This window comes from Acyrthosiphon pisum, chromosome A1 (assembly GCF_005508785.2).
Source record: "Acyrthosiphon pisum isolate AL4f chromosome A1, pea_aphid_22Mar2018_4r6ur, whole genome shotgun sequence".
Classification (NCBI taxonomy): domain Eukaryota; kingdom Metazoa; phylum Arthropoda; class Insecta; order Hemiptera; family Aphididae; genus Acyrthosiphon; species Acyrthosiphon pisum.
This window is the reverse complement of record NC_042494.1, coordinates 66,547,911-66,564,688: the sequence shown is the minus strand read 5'-3', so window position 1 is coordinate 66,564,688 and position 16,778 is coordinate 66,547,911. Positions and strand designations below refer to the sequence as shown.

The 16,778-nt window shown below is 28.2% G+C and overlaps 3 protein-coding genes across 6 annotated transcripts in view; 2 read left to right on the top strand and 1 right to left on the bottom strand.

Annotated features, from left to right (window-relative positions):
* On the top strand, positions 1 to 10,494 carry LOC100162876 (cyclin-dependent kinase 10). The gene is made up of 10 exons (XM_008182278.3): positions 1 to 248; positions 356 to 522; positions 947 to 1,019; positions 1,179 to 1,359; positions 9,104 to 9,306; positions 9,378 to 9,539; positions 9,609 to 9,771; positions 9,860 to 9,981; positions 10,101 to 10,227; positions 10,318 to 10,494. Exons 1-10 carry the CDS (start codon positions 233 to 235, stop codon positions 10,325 to 10,327), a joined length of 1,224 nt encoding a protein of 407 aa, XP_008180500.1. The 5' UTR covers positions 1 to 232; the 3' UTR covers positions 10,328 to 10,494.
* LOC100168416 (39S ribosomal protein L42, mitochondrial) lies at positions 10,367 to 11,365 on the bottom strand. Its single transcript, XM_016802354.2, has 2 exons — positions 11,256 to 11,365; positions 10,367 to 11,189 (listed from the first exon to the last, which is right to left on the bottom strand). Exon 2 carries the CDS (start codon positions 10,837 to 10,839, stop codon positions 10,486 to 10,488), a length of 354 nt encoding a protein of 117 aa, XP_016657843.1. The 5' UTR covers positions 10,840 to 11,189; positions 11,256 to 11,365; the 3' UTR covers positions 10,367 to 10,485.
* A 166-nt stretch (positions 11,366 to 11,531) lies between these two features.
* Positions 11,532 to 16,778, top strand: part of LOC100159522 (septin-7) — a 27,441-nt gene continuing 22,194 nt past the window's right edge. Inside the window, exons 1-2 of one of the 4 annotated variants that reach the window (XM_008182277.3) lie at positions 11,532 to 11,689; positions 12,194 to 12,195. In XM_008182277.3, the coding sequence (XP_008180499.1) occupies positions 11,677 to 11,689; positions 12,194 to 12,195 (15 nt within the window). In that variant the 5' untranslated portion in view covers positions 11,532 to 11,676. Of the gene's footprint in view, positions 11,690 to 11,752; positions 11,959 to 12,193; positions 12,196 to 16,276; positions 16,326 to 16,396; positions 16,411 to 16,778 lie in introns of those variants that run through there. The other 3 variants (XM_029487397.1, XM_008182276.2, XM_016802350.2) reach the window with 3 other exon arrangements.

The following is a 16,778-nucleotide window of genomic DNA, read 5'->3' as shown; positions in this document are numbered from 1 at the left end:
GTAACGCCGAACATCACAGTCCTCAATCAAAAATCATATTATTTATCACAATAAAAAATATTTTGTTTGTACCTTGTGGTGTGATATGTTTCACGTTTAAAACTTATATATTAGTTAGTAACTTATATATATAGTTCTGTATTAGTCTTCGGTACGACTTACTAGTTACAATTGGATGTTAACATTGGTATTTTAACTCTCATTTAATAGTTCAAACAATCGACCGATCAACATGGGAAAATCTAAAAGTGCGTTTTACATTAAATTTACACAGGGAATCCTGTACAATTAAATAAATAATTCTAATAATAATATCATAAATTGTTTGGTTTTAACGTTTGGTGCCATTTTTTAGAAAAGCATTCGAAAAAAAGCAAAAAAGAAAAAACTGTAGAAAGTGGAGGCATTAAGAAATCAAAACAAGTATTGGCAGATTATGATCCTACTGGCCCAGTAATGCTTTCAGGATCATTGTATTCTTTTCGTGATCTTAAACCTATGCCAATTCCTGAAAAAGACCTTGTTAGTATTATTCATACCTTATAACAATCATAAGCGTCCCATACACGATCCGTATAGCTCTGTCTTACTTAAAATTACGGTTTTATATGTAAAGTGGATTTAAGAATGCAGAAACACTCGCAGTAATTTAACAACTGATTGTTATGCAACTCAATGCGGTTGATTATTTCATGACTTGACTTTAACTGAACAGTCTTTCAGTTTCCTACCACATTAGACAGAACTTATTTGAATACTCAGGACACTTCAAGTGAAACGAATTGTGTATGTGCCGCTTTAAGTTAACATTTATTTTTTATTTATATAAATATGTAGGGATCGATTAGTGGAATATACATTTTGACTTTTGAGCATGCATAATTTTAATATATATATTTATTATTATTTTGATTATTTTTAATTGTGAATTCTTGTAAATATTTAGCTTGGACGTTGTCGATTTGTTGCCGAGTTTGAAAAATTGAATCGCATAGGTGAAGGAACATATGGCGTTGTGTGTAAGTAAAATGTACCTATTATTTTATCAATACCATAATAATTTTTGATTTGGTCTTAGTACACTAGTCATAAACTATGTTTGGTGACTGATAAAGTAATAGTAGACTTTATATTATATTTTGTTAGTCAATTGCACTTTATTTTAAATTGTTCATAAGATCGTGCAAAGGATTCAAAATCACCAGTTGAAAAAATTGTTGCATTGAAGAAAGTTCGTATGGAAAATGAAAAGGAAGGATTACCAATGAGTGCACTTCGTGAGATATCATTATTATTGAAATGTGATCATGAGAATATCGTTCGCCTACAAGAAGTCTTAGTGGGCAGAAGTTTAGACAGGTAAATATTTAAGTAAACATGATTGTATTGGATATACCAGGGGTCATCGACATTTTTTAACAAGTGAGCCACATTAAAAATGTCAAGTATCTGGTAATCCACCACTATTTGCTTAGGTATACTATTTATATGACTTCATGCGTTATGCAGCATAATAATAAATTGTATAATATTCTTCCATTATTTGTCCATCGGTAAATTTTATATTTTTCTTTGCTAATAAATACTATTTAGTATTTACTTAATATATAATGCGTAAAGGTGTGTTTAAATCTAAACTTTGAGACTGACGCACATAATCAACAGATATTAGTATAATTTATTTATTACAAAATATACGGGTTGCCCCTATAGTTAAAGTACAGTACAATATTAGAATAGTAGAAAATTGAGAAATATAAAATATTATATGTAAATAATAGAATTACAATTTATTTAACAGTTATTAAGTAAGCAATTAAAACGCATATATTAAACTTAAGAGTTATTAACAGTGTTTAAGAACATTAGAACAAATTATCATCAAAAGAGGGGTCCTCATTGGCACAATTAATTTTTAATAATATTGAACAATATTCCACTAAAGATCCTAAGGATAACCCCTGGCAAATACTATTCTTTTTTTAATAAAAGTCATAGTTTTGTACTATGATAACCAGGGCTTTGCGCCGTAATCATTTTTTCGGGTTTCGGATGTTGAAAGAAATTTTGGGTTATTGAATTTGGGTGTATCAGGTTAATACATTTTTCTGGTTACGGTTAAATGAAAATTTATTCGAGTTAATTATGGTTAATGTGGGTGTTTAAAAAAAAAACCCCCATGTTGTATATCAATTAATATGAGATTTTCAATGCAAATTTGATATAGTAATCTGATTTTATATTTAAAGTAAACATAATGAAAAATATTAAAAATAAAAATAAATTATTAATACTTATTAGTTGTTAGCTTATTACTTATTACTTAGTACTTACTCTGTCCTTTTTCTACAGAAGAAAGTTCTAGCTTATTCTATTATTGAATATTGTGAAATGAAATAAAACAATCATCTAGCATCAAGGTCTTTTTTAATTTTTAATTAATTATTGTTTAGTTGCAAAAAAAAAATTGAGTTATCCTTTACACACTTACACTACTATCTTCATATCTTCTTAGTCGCATTAGTTGCAAAAAATACATACAAATTGATATGCCACTTAATTTTCAATAATTCGGGTTTCCGGTAAACCCAAATGGAAATTCAGTTTTCGGGTTATTTGGGTATTTTTTTGGGTGTTAATTTTTTCAATGGGTTTTGTATATACAGGTTTTGGATTATACTATTTATTTGGGTTAATCGGGTTTCGATTACGTTGGGGTGCAAAGCCTGATGATAACTATTTGAGGAATAACAACACATTATTGTGACCAAGATATTATTGTAAAATAACCAGGGAGTCAAAACGGGTTAAAGTATTTCGGGTTTCGGTTTCGTGTTCAAACCGGGTACAATTTTTTGCGGGTTTCGGGTTTAAAACCGGGTTACACTTTTGTGGGTTTTGAATTTTGAGTAGGCGTGACTAGACTTCATCCGCAGTGGCAGCCTAGCTAATAACCGGCGCTACCTTATTATTGAACTGAAAAAAAGTCTATACGCCAAAGGCCGTATTTTTTAAGGCCTCCCCTCACTACATACAAATGTAGATATAAAATGCCAAATAGCATTTGGTCAACAATCAACACTATACTAGTTATAATTTAAAATACCTGAGTCCCGAATTCGAATAGGTACTGTTGTCACTTGTCTGTCATATTAAAATTTATAGTCGGTTAGGTATACAATAATAAATATTAAATTCAATAAGTCTTTCCAAATTAACTAATTACCCCTATGTCCTGAAAGTAGAGAAGAATAACTGGGTTCTGGCAATCTGGCCTCTGGGTAAAGATAATTATAATTTAATATTATATTAGTTATTATTAGTGAATACAGTTAAGTTAATTTTGAGGATTTCATGTTTCATGTTGCACCTTGCAATACGGGTAAATTTTTTTCGTGGTTCGTGTTAAACACTGGGTAACATTTTTTGCGGGCTTTGTGTTTTGTGTTAAAAACAGGGTACAACTTTTTATGGGTTGTGTGTTTCGTGTTAAAAACCGGGTACAATTTTTAAAGGGTTTCGGGTTTCGTGTTAAAACCCGAGTAAAATTTTTTGCGGGTAACCCGGGTTTTACGACCCGGGTTCAAACCCGTTTTGACTCCCTGAAAATAACTTATCTGTTCACCCTATATAATGAAATAATCTGTTCTTAGAAAATGTTTGATAATGATATTAGCAAAACAGTATATCTATGAAAATTGTTATTAAAATTAAAACAAATGTGGTTACAATGATATTTGATGAAATTTAATTTACAAATTTTGATATAAGTAAATTCATTGAGTATAATAATAAATACAATTAGGTATGTTGTTAATGCAATTTTTAAAATTATTTATTATTTACTTAGGGAATGTAACAGAAAGACGATCTGTCAATGAAATAATTTTTGTTCTAATCAATATTTTTTATATTATAGTTTTTTGACTTGTGCCACACGTATAATATAACTTTATTTTTAATACTAAAAATAACCAATTTGTAAATCTTGTTTCGAGAAAACTTTTTATCCTAATAACGTTTATCTGAGGCAAATGGTTTTTTTTTTTTTAATTTTTTGAATTAAGATTAATTTATATGAAAAGTAGTAACTTAAAAAAAATATATTTATATTTTAATACGTACTTAGCTATTAAAATTTTTATATTTTATATTATATTTATGTTGTTATTGTTTATACAGTAGCTGATAAGTTGAATTAATATTATTTGTATATTATCATATTTTAATATAATAATATACTTTAGAAGTTTCAAGTACCCACAAATAATATTTTCAAATTACAACAAAACTAAAATTGTTATTCTTTGTTTAATATCTAATTTCGTCCAAATTTGAACTTAAAATTATTATGAAAAAAAAACTGCGTTTATATTATATATTTTTAGATTTTTTGGAAAACAGAATTAACTTCATACGGAACCTTGTTTTACAATTTCATTCTTCAGCTATAAAAATTCAACATTTTATACATTTTTAACTGCAACATTTTTCAATTTACAAATGTTGTTTACATTTATATTTTCCCCATATATTTTCATTATTTTTAACTGTTCTTGTAACAATGCGTGAGGAGCCCCTTGTATTTAATTATAAAGCTTTTTGACCCAACGAATACAATTCTATTGAGATTTATAGAAAAAAGAAACTAAATAATAATTGAAAATGTCCTCAAACAGCGTAGAACAAATCAAATTTTTTTTTAAATTTTGATCAAGTATAGAAAATGATTAAATAAATATAAAGTGTAAATTTCAAGTATCTACGGTAATTTGTTTTTGAATTACAACAAAATGAGAAAATCATTTTATGAGAAATCGAGTAATGTAGTGAGCCCAATGCTATATAACTTAAAAACTCATAAAATTTAATTTGGCTTTCCGGTAGACATTACATTTATGATAAAGGTAGAAAAACTCATGAGGAATCATGTATTCAATTTTTATGAATTTCCAATTCAAAATAATTTGGAAATATTTGTGATTTTTACAAATTTTGTCAAAATTCTAACGTCATACGTTCATCAAAAACTATTTTGAACTTATTTTAAATTTCCTTTTACAACAACTCTTGAAGAATCTAATATTACATTTACAAGTTTTTGACCGAGGGAAAATTTTATATGCCTATAAACAGCTCAACATGAGTCAAAATATTTTGACAATTTTATGGTCTATAGAAATTGCTAATTTGAACATGCAGTTAAAATTTAATTTATCTATGGTCATCTTTTTTTAGAGTTACACCAATTTGATTTTGCGTTAAAATTCCCATTTTCTTTATTTATTTTTTCCCAGCACTTGAAAACTACTGAGTATTTAAAATTTTTTATCTCCCCAATGCACCAACTGGAAAAAATGCTGAAATTGGAAATTGAAGCATTATATGTACTACTTATCGTGTAAACACAAAAAAAAAAAAACACATTATTGTAAAATCAATACATTAATCGCTCTGCTCAGAATATAAAATTAAATATTATGATATATTACTATATGTGAATGTGAAGTTTAAGCGTCTATAGATAAAACTTTTTAAATATTGATTAAAACCAGGGCTAGAGAGGGATTGAGGAAGTCCCCCACTAGTCCCCAGGCGTATAATTTTCGAGGGCGTATTTTTAAGGTTTTAAATTTATAAATTGAAAATTGAAAATGGACTTTATAACAAAAGTCAAAACTAGGTACAAAATAATATTTTACAGGAAATGTGTAATATTGGGTATGCGAATAAAATAAAATAATTTTCTTTTTAATCGAGATAAGTAATAACTAATAACATTGATTTAAAAATTAAAAGGGACAATTATGAAATAGGTACACAGAGCTGCGGAAATATCCGTCCGCAACTGTCAGCGGGAGTGTACACGCCTATTGGTCCATCATAGATTAATGTACACTCCGATTAGTGACATAATAAAGTATGGTAAATGACATCGTTTTCTTACATATAATATATTATGTAGATAGTTATTTAAAACTTTATCTTGAAAATGGCACTATTAATTGTAATTCATTGTTATATAATTTTAAATTAATAACTATATATTTTTTCAAATAGGTGCTGCATAAAATTATGTACTACATAAAATGTTACTTAGGTACTACTGATTTAATTGTTTTCAGATTATTTATTAAATTACATGTTCATAGGTTTATAAAAGTCTTTATATTTAACAAATGCCTTTTTATAAATATTAACATGGCCACTAGATAAATTAAAATGAACATAAAATGAAATATAACATGTTACTTATGTTTGCTTTTTAAATAAAAATATACAACATAATTTAATAATTAAAACAAAAATACTATCCTATTGATATGTAGCACAAGTCAGATTAAAAATTGTGTTTTACATATTATTATATTAAAATTTAAAATAATTTAAAAGGAAATTTATATTCTATTTGGTTAGTTTATAAACTATTTTTTTTAATCTACTTTATTTTTATAGTTCAAGATATCAAATAGATGACTGGGTTCTTATTATTTTGGAAATTTATAAAATGTAGAAGGTAAAATGAAGATATTTTAGTATAGGTATACATTTAATCCATAAGTTATAGATAAAGTAAATTTCTTTATCATGTTATAATCATAATATTTCAATTTTCAGTACATAATCACATTTTTGTTTCATTGTATTTTTTCCATACCTAGATACATATTAAGTTTTGATTGAAACAAATATTAAAAAGGTGGGTAAGTGGATGTCGCTCTGCAGTACAGTAGGTTAGAAGTGGGTCACTGTATAATGGATAGTATTAAATTTGAATTCAATGATATAATATCACTGTATAAGAAAAACGATTCTGAGCGGAGACGGTTTGTCAGTCTAGGTATTAGACATATTATATGCTAATCTATGGTATTAAAAAAATAAATTGACTTATAATAGGTACCTGTAATAAATTCCAAATTAATCATATCACAATATCCATTAGGTACTTATAACGCTATAATGATTAATGCTATAACGCTATAACAATGTATAACCATCAACAACAAACCGTATTGGTGTGATAGTATCATAGATATATAATTTTATACTTCAGAAGTTTCTAGTACCCACAAATAATATTATACAATCACAACAAAATAACTAAAATAGTTATTCTAGGTTTTTTAATATGTAATTTTGTCCAAATTTGAACTTAAAATGACTATAAAATAAATTGTGCTTGTGTATTTTTTTAGATTTTTTGGTAACAGAATAAACTACTTATGTGGAATCTTGTTTTAAATTTTCAAGCCTTAGATATAAAAGTTGAACATTTTATAAATTTTTAACTACAAAATAATTATTCAATTTTAAATTTCATAAATTTTGTCAAAATTCAATCTTTAAATGCTTATAAAAAAAATTGTGCCTATGTATTTTTAATATTTTTCAACTGCTGTTGTAACAATATATCAGGAGCCTTGTATTAATTTTTTACACTTTTTGGCCCAACAGATAAAACTTTATTGATATTTATAGAAAAAAAAACTAAAAAAATGTAAAACTGATAATGTCTGTAAATAGCACAAAAAGAGTCAAATTATTTTCAATATGTTATCGTTTATAGAAAATGCTGATATAAACATTCAGTGAAATTTTCAAGTATCTACAGTCATTCGTTTTTTAATTAAAACAAAATTAGAAAATTGTTACATGAGAAATTGAGCGAATATCAAATGTTGTAAAAATATGAATTTCGAATGCTCATAAAAATTTAATTTGATTTGCTAGTAGACAATTTTTTTTTAAAAAAGGTAGATAATGTTATGAAGAATCTTGTATTACATTTTCAAATCTTAGATTTAAAAAGAAAATTTTTCATAAATTTCTAACTCAAAATAATTTGCAAATTTTCGTCATTTTTACGTATTTTGTCAATATTTGAACTTTAGATGCTTATAAAAAAAATTGTGACTATGAATTTTTAATTTTTTTCATCTGTCTTTGAAACAATATAATAGGAACCTTCTATTAAATTTTCAAGCCTTTTTAACCAACAAAAAAAATTTTTTATTGATATTTATAGAAAAAAAAAAAAATGGAAACTGAAAATGTCCGTAAAGAGCTCAAAATAAATCAAAATATTTGAGAAATATTATGGTGTATTGAAAATGCTAATATAAACATTCAGTCAAAATTGTATGTACCTACGGTCATTTGTTTTAGAGTTGTACCAAAAACCAAAACCGATTTTATTGAAAACAGATTTTGTGTAAAAATTCCCGTTTTTCCTTAATTTTTCTTTTGTTTTTCAAGGCGCTTTTGAAAACTATTGGGAATTTTTTACTTTTGATCCCCCCAAAGTACCAACTAGATTCACTTTTCTCTTAGAAAAGTTACTGTTGAAGTAAATCCAAGCACTTTAACTGTCCTAAAAGGTGATGACAGACACAAAAAAAACACACATCATTGTAAAATCAATACATTCATCGTTCCACTCAGAATCTAAAATGAAAAGTGTATATTAATATGGTTATGTTGTAAATTAAATATTGTTCTTTTACATAAAGCTTTTTATATTAAAAGTAAGCAATGGATACCTAATTTAGATTCGTTAATAAATAATTCATACATGTTATTATTATCAATATTATTTATTCTAAACCTGAAACTTAGAAATATTGACCATAGAAAGCTAAATACACCATTAAGAAGTGCTTCTAAAACTATTACTTGATTAGTTTAAAATTTTAAATGTTTCATTTTTAAGTTAAAATCCTTTAAATTATTTGTAGTATATAAATTATTGATCCAGTATATTGCAAAAGGTTTTGTAAATGTTGGTCCTCATAATACTGTGTGAGTGTGCTTGATTTTTCGTAAAAAAAAAATACTAATTCTGGTAATTTTCCTGAGATGCGCGTATTTTTTTAATTTTCCTCTAGTGTTAAAAAGCTAAAATCCGGCCCTGATTAGAACAAAAGTTATTTCATTTGTTAGGTCTATTTGTTACACTCTGTATTCTGAGATGGAATAATCTTGCAGAGTATCTCAAGAATGTTATATTTATCAATTTACAAAATGTTTGGTCTTAGTTTTATATCTGTATTATTATAATATTTTGACTTTAATTATATGTTTTATCATTTATTTTTTTTAGTATATTTCTGTCAATGGAGTATTGCGAACATGATTTGTCCAGTTTATTAGATAACATGGCTACTCCATTTACTGAGTCTCAAGTAAAATGTATATTTTTACAGCTCTTGAAAGGACTTAAGTATTTGCATTCAAATTTCATTATTCATCGTGATCTCAAGGTATCTAATTTATTGATTACAGACAAAGGATGTGTAAAAATAGGTAAATATAAATTAACTGAACATTTTGTACATAAGCTATAAGAATTAATATTTATTTTTTCTGTTTTTAAGCTGATTTTGGATTGGCTCGTTTTTTTGGTGTGCCACCAAAGAAAATGACAGCCAAAGTCGTAACACTTTGGTACAGAGCTCCTGAAGTCTTATTAGGATCTCCTAAGTTGACAACAGCTATTGATATGTGGGCAACAGGATGTATTTTTGCTGAGCTTTTGCGTATGCTATTTATTTTATTGTTATTTTATTTCAGAAAAAATTTGATTATTTAATTATCTTATAATTTAGTTCACAAGCCGTTATTACCTGGCCGTACAGAGATTCATCAACTTGATTTGATATGTCAACTTCTTGGCACTCCCAACGCTTCAATATGGCCTGAAATTGACACATTACCAGCACTGAAAAATTTTACATTGAGACCACAGCCATACAATAATATTAGACCAAAGTATTTAACATCTCAAATATACATGCTCACTAATTAATTTTTTGTATTTATGAACATTCTAAAGAAAATGTAAATTTTTTTTACTTAGATTTCCATGGTTATCCGACGCTGGGATTCGTCTTTTAAATTTTTTATTTATGTATGAACCGAGCAGAAGAGCAACAGCTGAAGAATGTCTTCAAAGCTCTTACTTTGTTGAACCACCATTGCGTAATTATCTTATATAATTGCTTATGTTATTATATACAATTTTAACTGTATATAACAACATATTTTTTCATAGTTTACCACTTCTTAAATATTATTTAACATACAATTTACATTTTTAGCATGTGATCCTAAATTGATGCCTACATTCCCACAGCATCGTAATTTAAAACTTAAGAAACCATCGAATCAACCAAAAGTTTGTCAAACTATTCCGCCAGTTGTACCATCCTTAACTGACTTATTAAGGTGACTATTTGCATATAAAACTACTAAATATGATTTATAACTGTCGTTTGTATTATTAAAATATAATACAAATTTGTTTTTCTGTTACAGTTGGAAGTAAAAGAAGATCATTTTTTGTAACTTACAATAATTTTAATCCTTGATATTATACAATTTTTATTCAAAAAATCATTACAAAACAATTTTATATTGTATACTCTTATACTAAAAACATGAGCCTAGTTTGCTTTTAAAAACAATAAACATAATTATATCAGATTATAAATATTCTCTGTCTACAAGTTTTTGATGAGCAAAGTTTCTTTTCCATTTTTTGGGTGGCACCCATCGGTGTTTTGTGGTGTACGTCATTTTCATAAGTTCTTGTTGCACTATTTCATTATTGGGCTTACTGAATACTTCATGCACAAAGTCTTTGTTTTGAACTTTTAACACTGAGTTGTCCTGCACTTTGTTGACTGGTAATGGTTTGGTGCACTCGTATGGGAAAGAACTCTCCGGATGATAACACACTATGGTTGACGCATCATCAGTGACAACGATGGCGCGTTCGTTCTTGCTGGAGCGCGACACGGTGCTGGATAAACGTCTGAATAATCGCAAACTGTTCATATCGGCGAAACGGTCGGAACTCTCGAAATTCAATCTATGTATCCCGAAATGAAATGACAACTTCACAGACTAAGAATCTAAGATATAATCACAGAATAGTATAATTGCCTGAGTAATGAGTAGTGGCCAGTGATTACTTAGCACGACGATTAAAAAAAAAATGAATGGTGAATAGTGAATACGGAATGCAAAATACAATATGTAAAATTTACGATAACCATGACAAAACAATTGTCTTTGGAGTATAATATTATAATACTATAATATATTTTATCATGACGAAAATGTTATCGCTAAAATTTTTTTATCATAGCTTGCTAAACTAGATAACCGAGTTACGTCCTGTTAACCTAAAAAAAAAAAATTCAGATGAAATTAGTATTATTTTGAGTGGCGAAGAGAATTATTCTTATTACTCTGCGAATCACGAATTACGATCAATACTCCATAAAGGAAGCTGTAGAGAAAATATATAGATTCGTGACAAATTCGATCCGAACGGGACTGACGACTGTAATGTTTTCGTATTCCACCGGTCGATATTCTGATTCCCCGCCACCAAACCGTTTTCTTTTCCATGATCGCACCGCCACCTGCCCCCGCACGAGGTTGTTCAACCACAGAATAAAAAACGAAGTTGTTGTCGTTTCACGGCGGGCATTCGTCCCGCGTTCCCCGTTCGCCCATCCGGTACAACCGTCCGACCGTCGTCGATATTTGATATAGTTGATAATGTGACGAGCGGATTTTTAAAATTTAAAATTTTTCTCCCGTTTTCCAGTCGTCTCGTTTGATTCATCGCCGCGTCCGTTGTTTCCCGACCGCAATCGCCTCAAGATGCAGAGGAGCGGTGAGTAAACTGTCACGTCCGGCGAACCGTTGTTTTTCGCGCACGAAAACGACGCGACTTCCGCACGAAACGATCGTCGTCAACGCCGCCGCCAATAGCGAATCGCTCCGTTGTCGGCTGCGTTTCGGCGTACAGTGCTCAGTGTACGCTGTATTGTCGGTGACGACGCGTTTTGCGCGCGACACTTCCTCAGGTGAATACGTAGAACACGTCTGTGTCGTCCGTCCGTTTTCGTCGCGCGAAAGCTGGATTCCCCGTCGCGTATTATCGTTTGTATCCCATAATAACAATTGTTGTAGTGGTCGCTGCTGTTGCGGTGGTTGTTTTTACTTGTTGTTTTAGTTGTTCATGTTGTTAAGTTTCATATTACTCATAAACCATTTTTGTCGATTTTTATTTGTGTACTTATTTTGCATTTTTTGTTATTTGATTTTTTTGTTTTTTTTTTTTGGTCCGATCGTGTTGTGCATTGGCTTCTGAATTATCGCCGAAATATTCGTGCAGCTGTAAGTACCGCCATCAATTTATTATAACTCTTACTATTTACTTTTTATAACTACCTTTACAACATGGGGTTGCTATCGCTTGTGTGTGGGTATCCACAGAGTTTAAAATATAATTCCCGTTTAGGTACCTATTTGTTAGTTGAGCAAAACCAATTCTCGTAATCACCTTTTGGTGCTGTACTGTCCTTGTATGTTGCAAAAGGAGAAAACATAAATACTAGTATTAAATAATTAGATTTGATTTTGAATGATCTATATAGGTACAAAAGTACTAACTAGATTTGACTAAAAAAAATACATTGTAAAACATAAGGTATTATTGCGCATACCTACTAATGTAAATATAAATAAATATTAACATTAATATTGTATAGGTAACAGTGGTGTATTTACTATAGTAAACGGGGACAGATGATACAAACAGTGTAACTACATGGCCCTTTCTTTCTTTTTACGACTAATAATTTTATTTTATCATTGTATTGGCTATCAATATGATTTCATTGTATTTTGATGTCTGCTCTCTACAAAAAAAATTAGGTACAAAAATATTCCACTGAATTATACCTATTAGTATAAACATTGATTTTATTTACAATGTCATTTGATAGGAATATTTTAAGAATTTTAAAAATTTTATAGAGTAATCAGATTTGTATGTATAAATAAATTAAAAATGGATTAATAGTAGGTAGTAGGTACCTGTTTAATGTTTTTATTTGTCATTATTACATATGATTAATTGGAAATAGGTAAACACCTGTTTATCATAATTACCATAATCTTAATTACTATTTAAAATTCATGGGAGTATAATCAGTATTAATGTTAATGTATTAGGAATATACATAAATATACATATCAATAAAACAAATAAATAATAATGTATGTATGAATATAGATAATTCATTATTGTATTGTCATTAACATATTATTACCTACCTAGGTATATAGTTAATGAGTAAAAAATAAAAAATAACTGCATTAACTTCATTGAATTCATGTTATGTTTTACCTAAAATTATTAATTTATATTAGGTACATATAATATCTTATAGTATTGAAGTTAAATGAGTATTTTGGTACCTATAATGCTATACCTATTATAACTTATTAATTTTGAATATATTATCAGGCTTATATTGTATGTAATAACTTATTAATCTATACTTTTGTCTGCTTGTCATTATATGTAAATACTGTTGAATATTTAATTTTATTTATTGTTACCATGCGTAAAACAACAAAATACCTATTATAATATTACAGTTGGAAGGTATTCACATTAATGAATATTTAAAAAAATTCTGGCACCTTGAATAAAATATATATACCTAGGTATATATGTTAATAATGTTTAATGGTTAAAAAGTTTCTATAGTTGAGAGATAATAATAGCATCTAAATCATTATATTTTTTCAATTAGTTGAAAAATAGTGTGCAATTGACATACTTGGTCGTGCTCAATTAACCTTTTATTTGATGATCATTTATTCTTGACATTTAATTGAATAACTAATTTAATGTTTACGCCTGTATCTATGTGGTTTTTTAGGTAGGTAGTATAGCTTAGGTTACTTAATAGTATTATATTATTTTAGTTAAATGAAGCATGCAAATGGTTTATTTAATGATTATACAGAATTCAGTATATATTCATAATATTATTTTTAAAATTTCTAATATTTTAAGTTTTGAAAGTAGATGACAATAATTTATAAAATATTCGAATTGAAAGTTTTCTAGTAGCTTAGTTCTTTAAAGTATTATGTAAAAGCTTAAAATACCTATACAAATATGTGTCTAAACATTTTAAAGTAGTATTGAAACTGAAGTGGATGATTCACCAAATGAATGTTTAACATTTTATCTTTCGTATTTATGACTTATGTTTATGTGATCAATTAGGTATTACAATTGTACATCCTTAAGTTGATATTTTATGGGTAAATGAAACTATTATGTTAATTATAATGTTATTATAGATTTGATTATTGCCGAGATTATCACTAATATAATTCAATCTAAAATTATAGATTTTTTTATCTGAAGAATTAAATATTAATTGTAGGCATTTAAAATGTATTTATTGTCATTTGAAATGATTAGAAAGTTGTTCATATGACTATATGAGTCATGATATTGTACAGCATGAGAAGACTTCCACCACAGAATTTAAAATTAATGGTTCTGGAGTCAGAACAAAATCGAGTTTCCTTTGGAGACAACTCGTCTGTACCTCTGTCAACTGGTTTATTTTTATATAGATTGGAAATGAGCTCATTTTAGTTTACTTGTTGTAATTCCAGTTGTTCACTGAGTTGTCCAACTGTATATTGTAAGTAGTAATGGAGCATTTCATTTTAGATAATCTAAATAAAATAAGTTACACACCTATTGTTGAACAATAGTTTTATTATATTTAATTTGTAACATCAATATAGATGGAATTGTGGAAGGGTAAATGGACAATTCTCCAATGTCTATTTTCAGTAAAGTAGGACATCATCCCCTATATTTTTTACAAAATAATTTGTATATGAGATTATTTTTTTTTTTGTCTGAAGACAAAAGAACATTTTTGAATTTTTGATATAAAAACCTCACTCAATGTGCATGTTAGATTGTATAAGAATGTTATCTTAATAGTCCGAGCAATTACTTATTATAATATTTGTTTTAAATATCACTTTTTATTATTTCAAATATACAATGACCAATAATGTACATCTATTTTTGTACTTAATTTAAAAAAAAATAGGTGTTAAGATTTGAAGCTTTGAATGGTAGTACAGTACATTTTTTGATTTTGACTTCTCCAAAAATTGAAGTAGTAGAATTTTTAAGTACTCTTTTTGAATATGTAATTTTTAAGAATTTGGGGGATAAAATCAAAAATGTGGAAAAGTCGATTTCAGGTAGACTTGACGACAAATTCAAATCTGTTTTCAGAATTCTTATCGCTTCATTAGATAAATTGGTATGTTTGGCAAAAAACACGTCTAAAATACTATGCGCGCGTGTGTTAGACAAAAACAGAAAACCACGGTATCGAATCCCTTTAATGTGAAAATATTAATATTATTTATCACTTTATTTTTGTTTTAAATAAATAACATTTTCCATTAATTTAAGACAATCTGATATTTACTAAAATAAAATAATTATCTAATAGCAATCAATTAGGTATATTTCTAAGTCGATTTAATAGTCTTTTGTTATACTATAATAAATTCATAATATTCTCGTTGCTATGAGTAACTGGTGCAAGATCAATTATTATTATAATATTACTTTTTCGACTCACTTATTTAGACGTCTTTATATCCCTACTTATTTATTTGGAGGGAGGAAATTAATTTAATATATAATATATTTGAAATAACTGTCGTAGAGGCGTGTGGAATTCCAGATATTCCCATAAGTACGAGGAACCTATAAGGCTATAAATTATATAGTAAAAGGTTAAATATATATAATGGGGGACTAATGCTAGTCTCATTTTGGCTCCGGCTTGTGTGTTGGTGTAATCATCAGAAAACGATATAATCATCATCAGAATTTCGTCGTTCTACCTTGTAGACCAGGAGCATACTCAGGAGGGGGGTTTCTCAGGAAAGTTTCTGAAATTCAGATTGACATAAATGTTTTTATAGAGTAAACGTGGGAAAATTTACCAACTAAAACCCCCCCGTAAAATATTTTTTGGTGTACACGCCTGCTGTAGACTAAAGAATCAATGAATAATTAATAAATAAATAAATTATACCAATATGTTTATGCTCTACCCCTCGCTATAATTATACATTAGCATGGCGACGTGAAAACGGTCAAGAACCGTTGAAAATTGGATAATGTCGAAGTACCTAAGGAAAATATTATTCTCAAGGCTGACCGACGGAAAATACTGATGTTACTATTATGGTCGCCAGCCGTGTAGGCGTGGTATATAATAATATAAACCCGACCAAACCGACAGCGTAATCTTGGTCAAGATGACTGTCGTCGTCGTCGTCGTCCAGCGGGTAAGTGGGTAACCGAGTCATTTTCGTTGGTTAGTCGTCTTTTACTCTTTTCTGCGTCCGTCGTGTCACTATGTTCAATTCCTGGTTTGCGGCGACGTTTGCAAGTATTTCATTTGTTTACACTTAAGTGATTAGTGTTGTGCGGTGCGTATTATCGATGCTCATTTTCTTACAGGTGGCCGCGACAAAGTAAGAAGATGCGCATAATTTATTCACATCTCATTCATATATACAGCATACTTGAATGTACTATTTATTTAAATAGGTGCTAAAAAATGTAAAAATCCATATACATTAAAAAATATATTTTATATCATTGGTATTTGGCAGGTGAATCTATTGAATGAATCGAATTAATTAGGTATTATGAACTACGGAAACAACTTCAAATAATATTTATATGCATGCTACCTAGTAAATATTTGTATATTCAAGTTAATCTAGTAGAAGGATGTATCTATTATGTATATTGAGATTATTATTTATTTATTTTCTAAAAATACGAGGTAGTGCCCAAAGTTATAAACATGACACTAGAATATGCAGGGCTGTCCCTA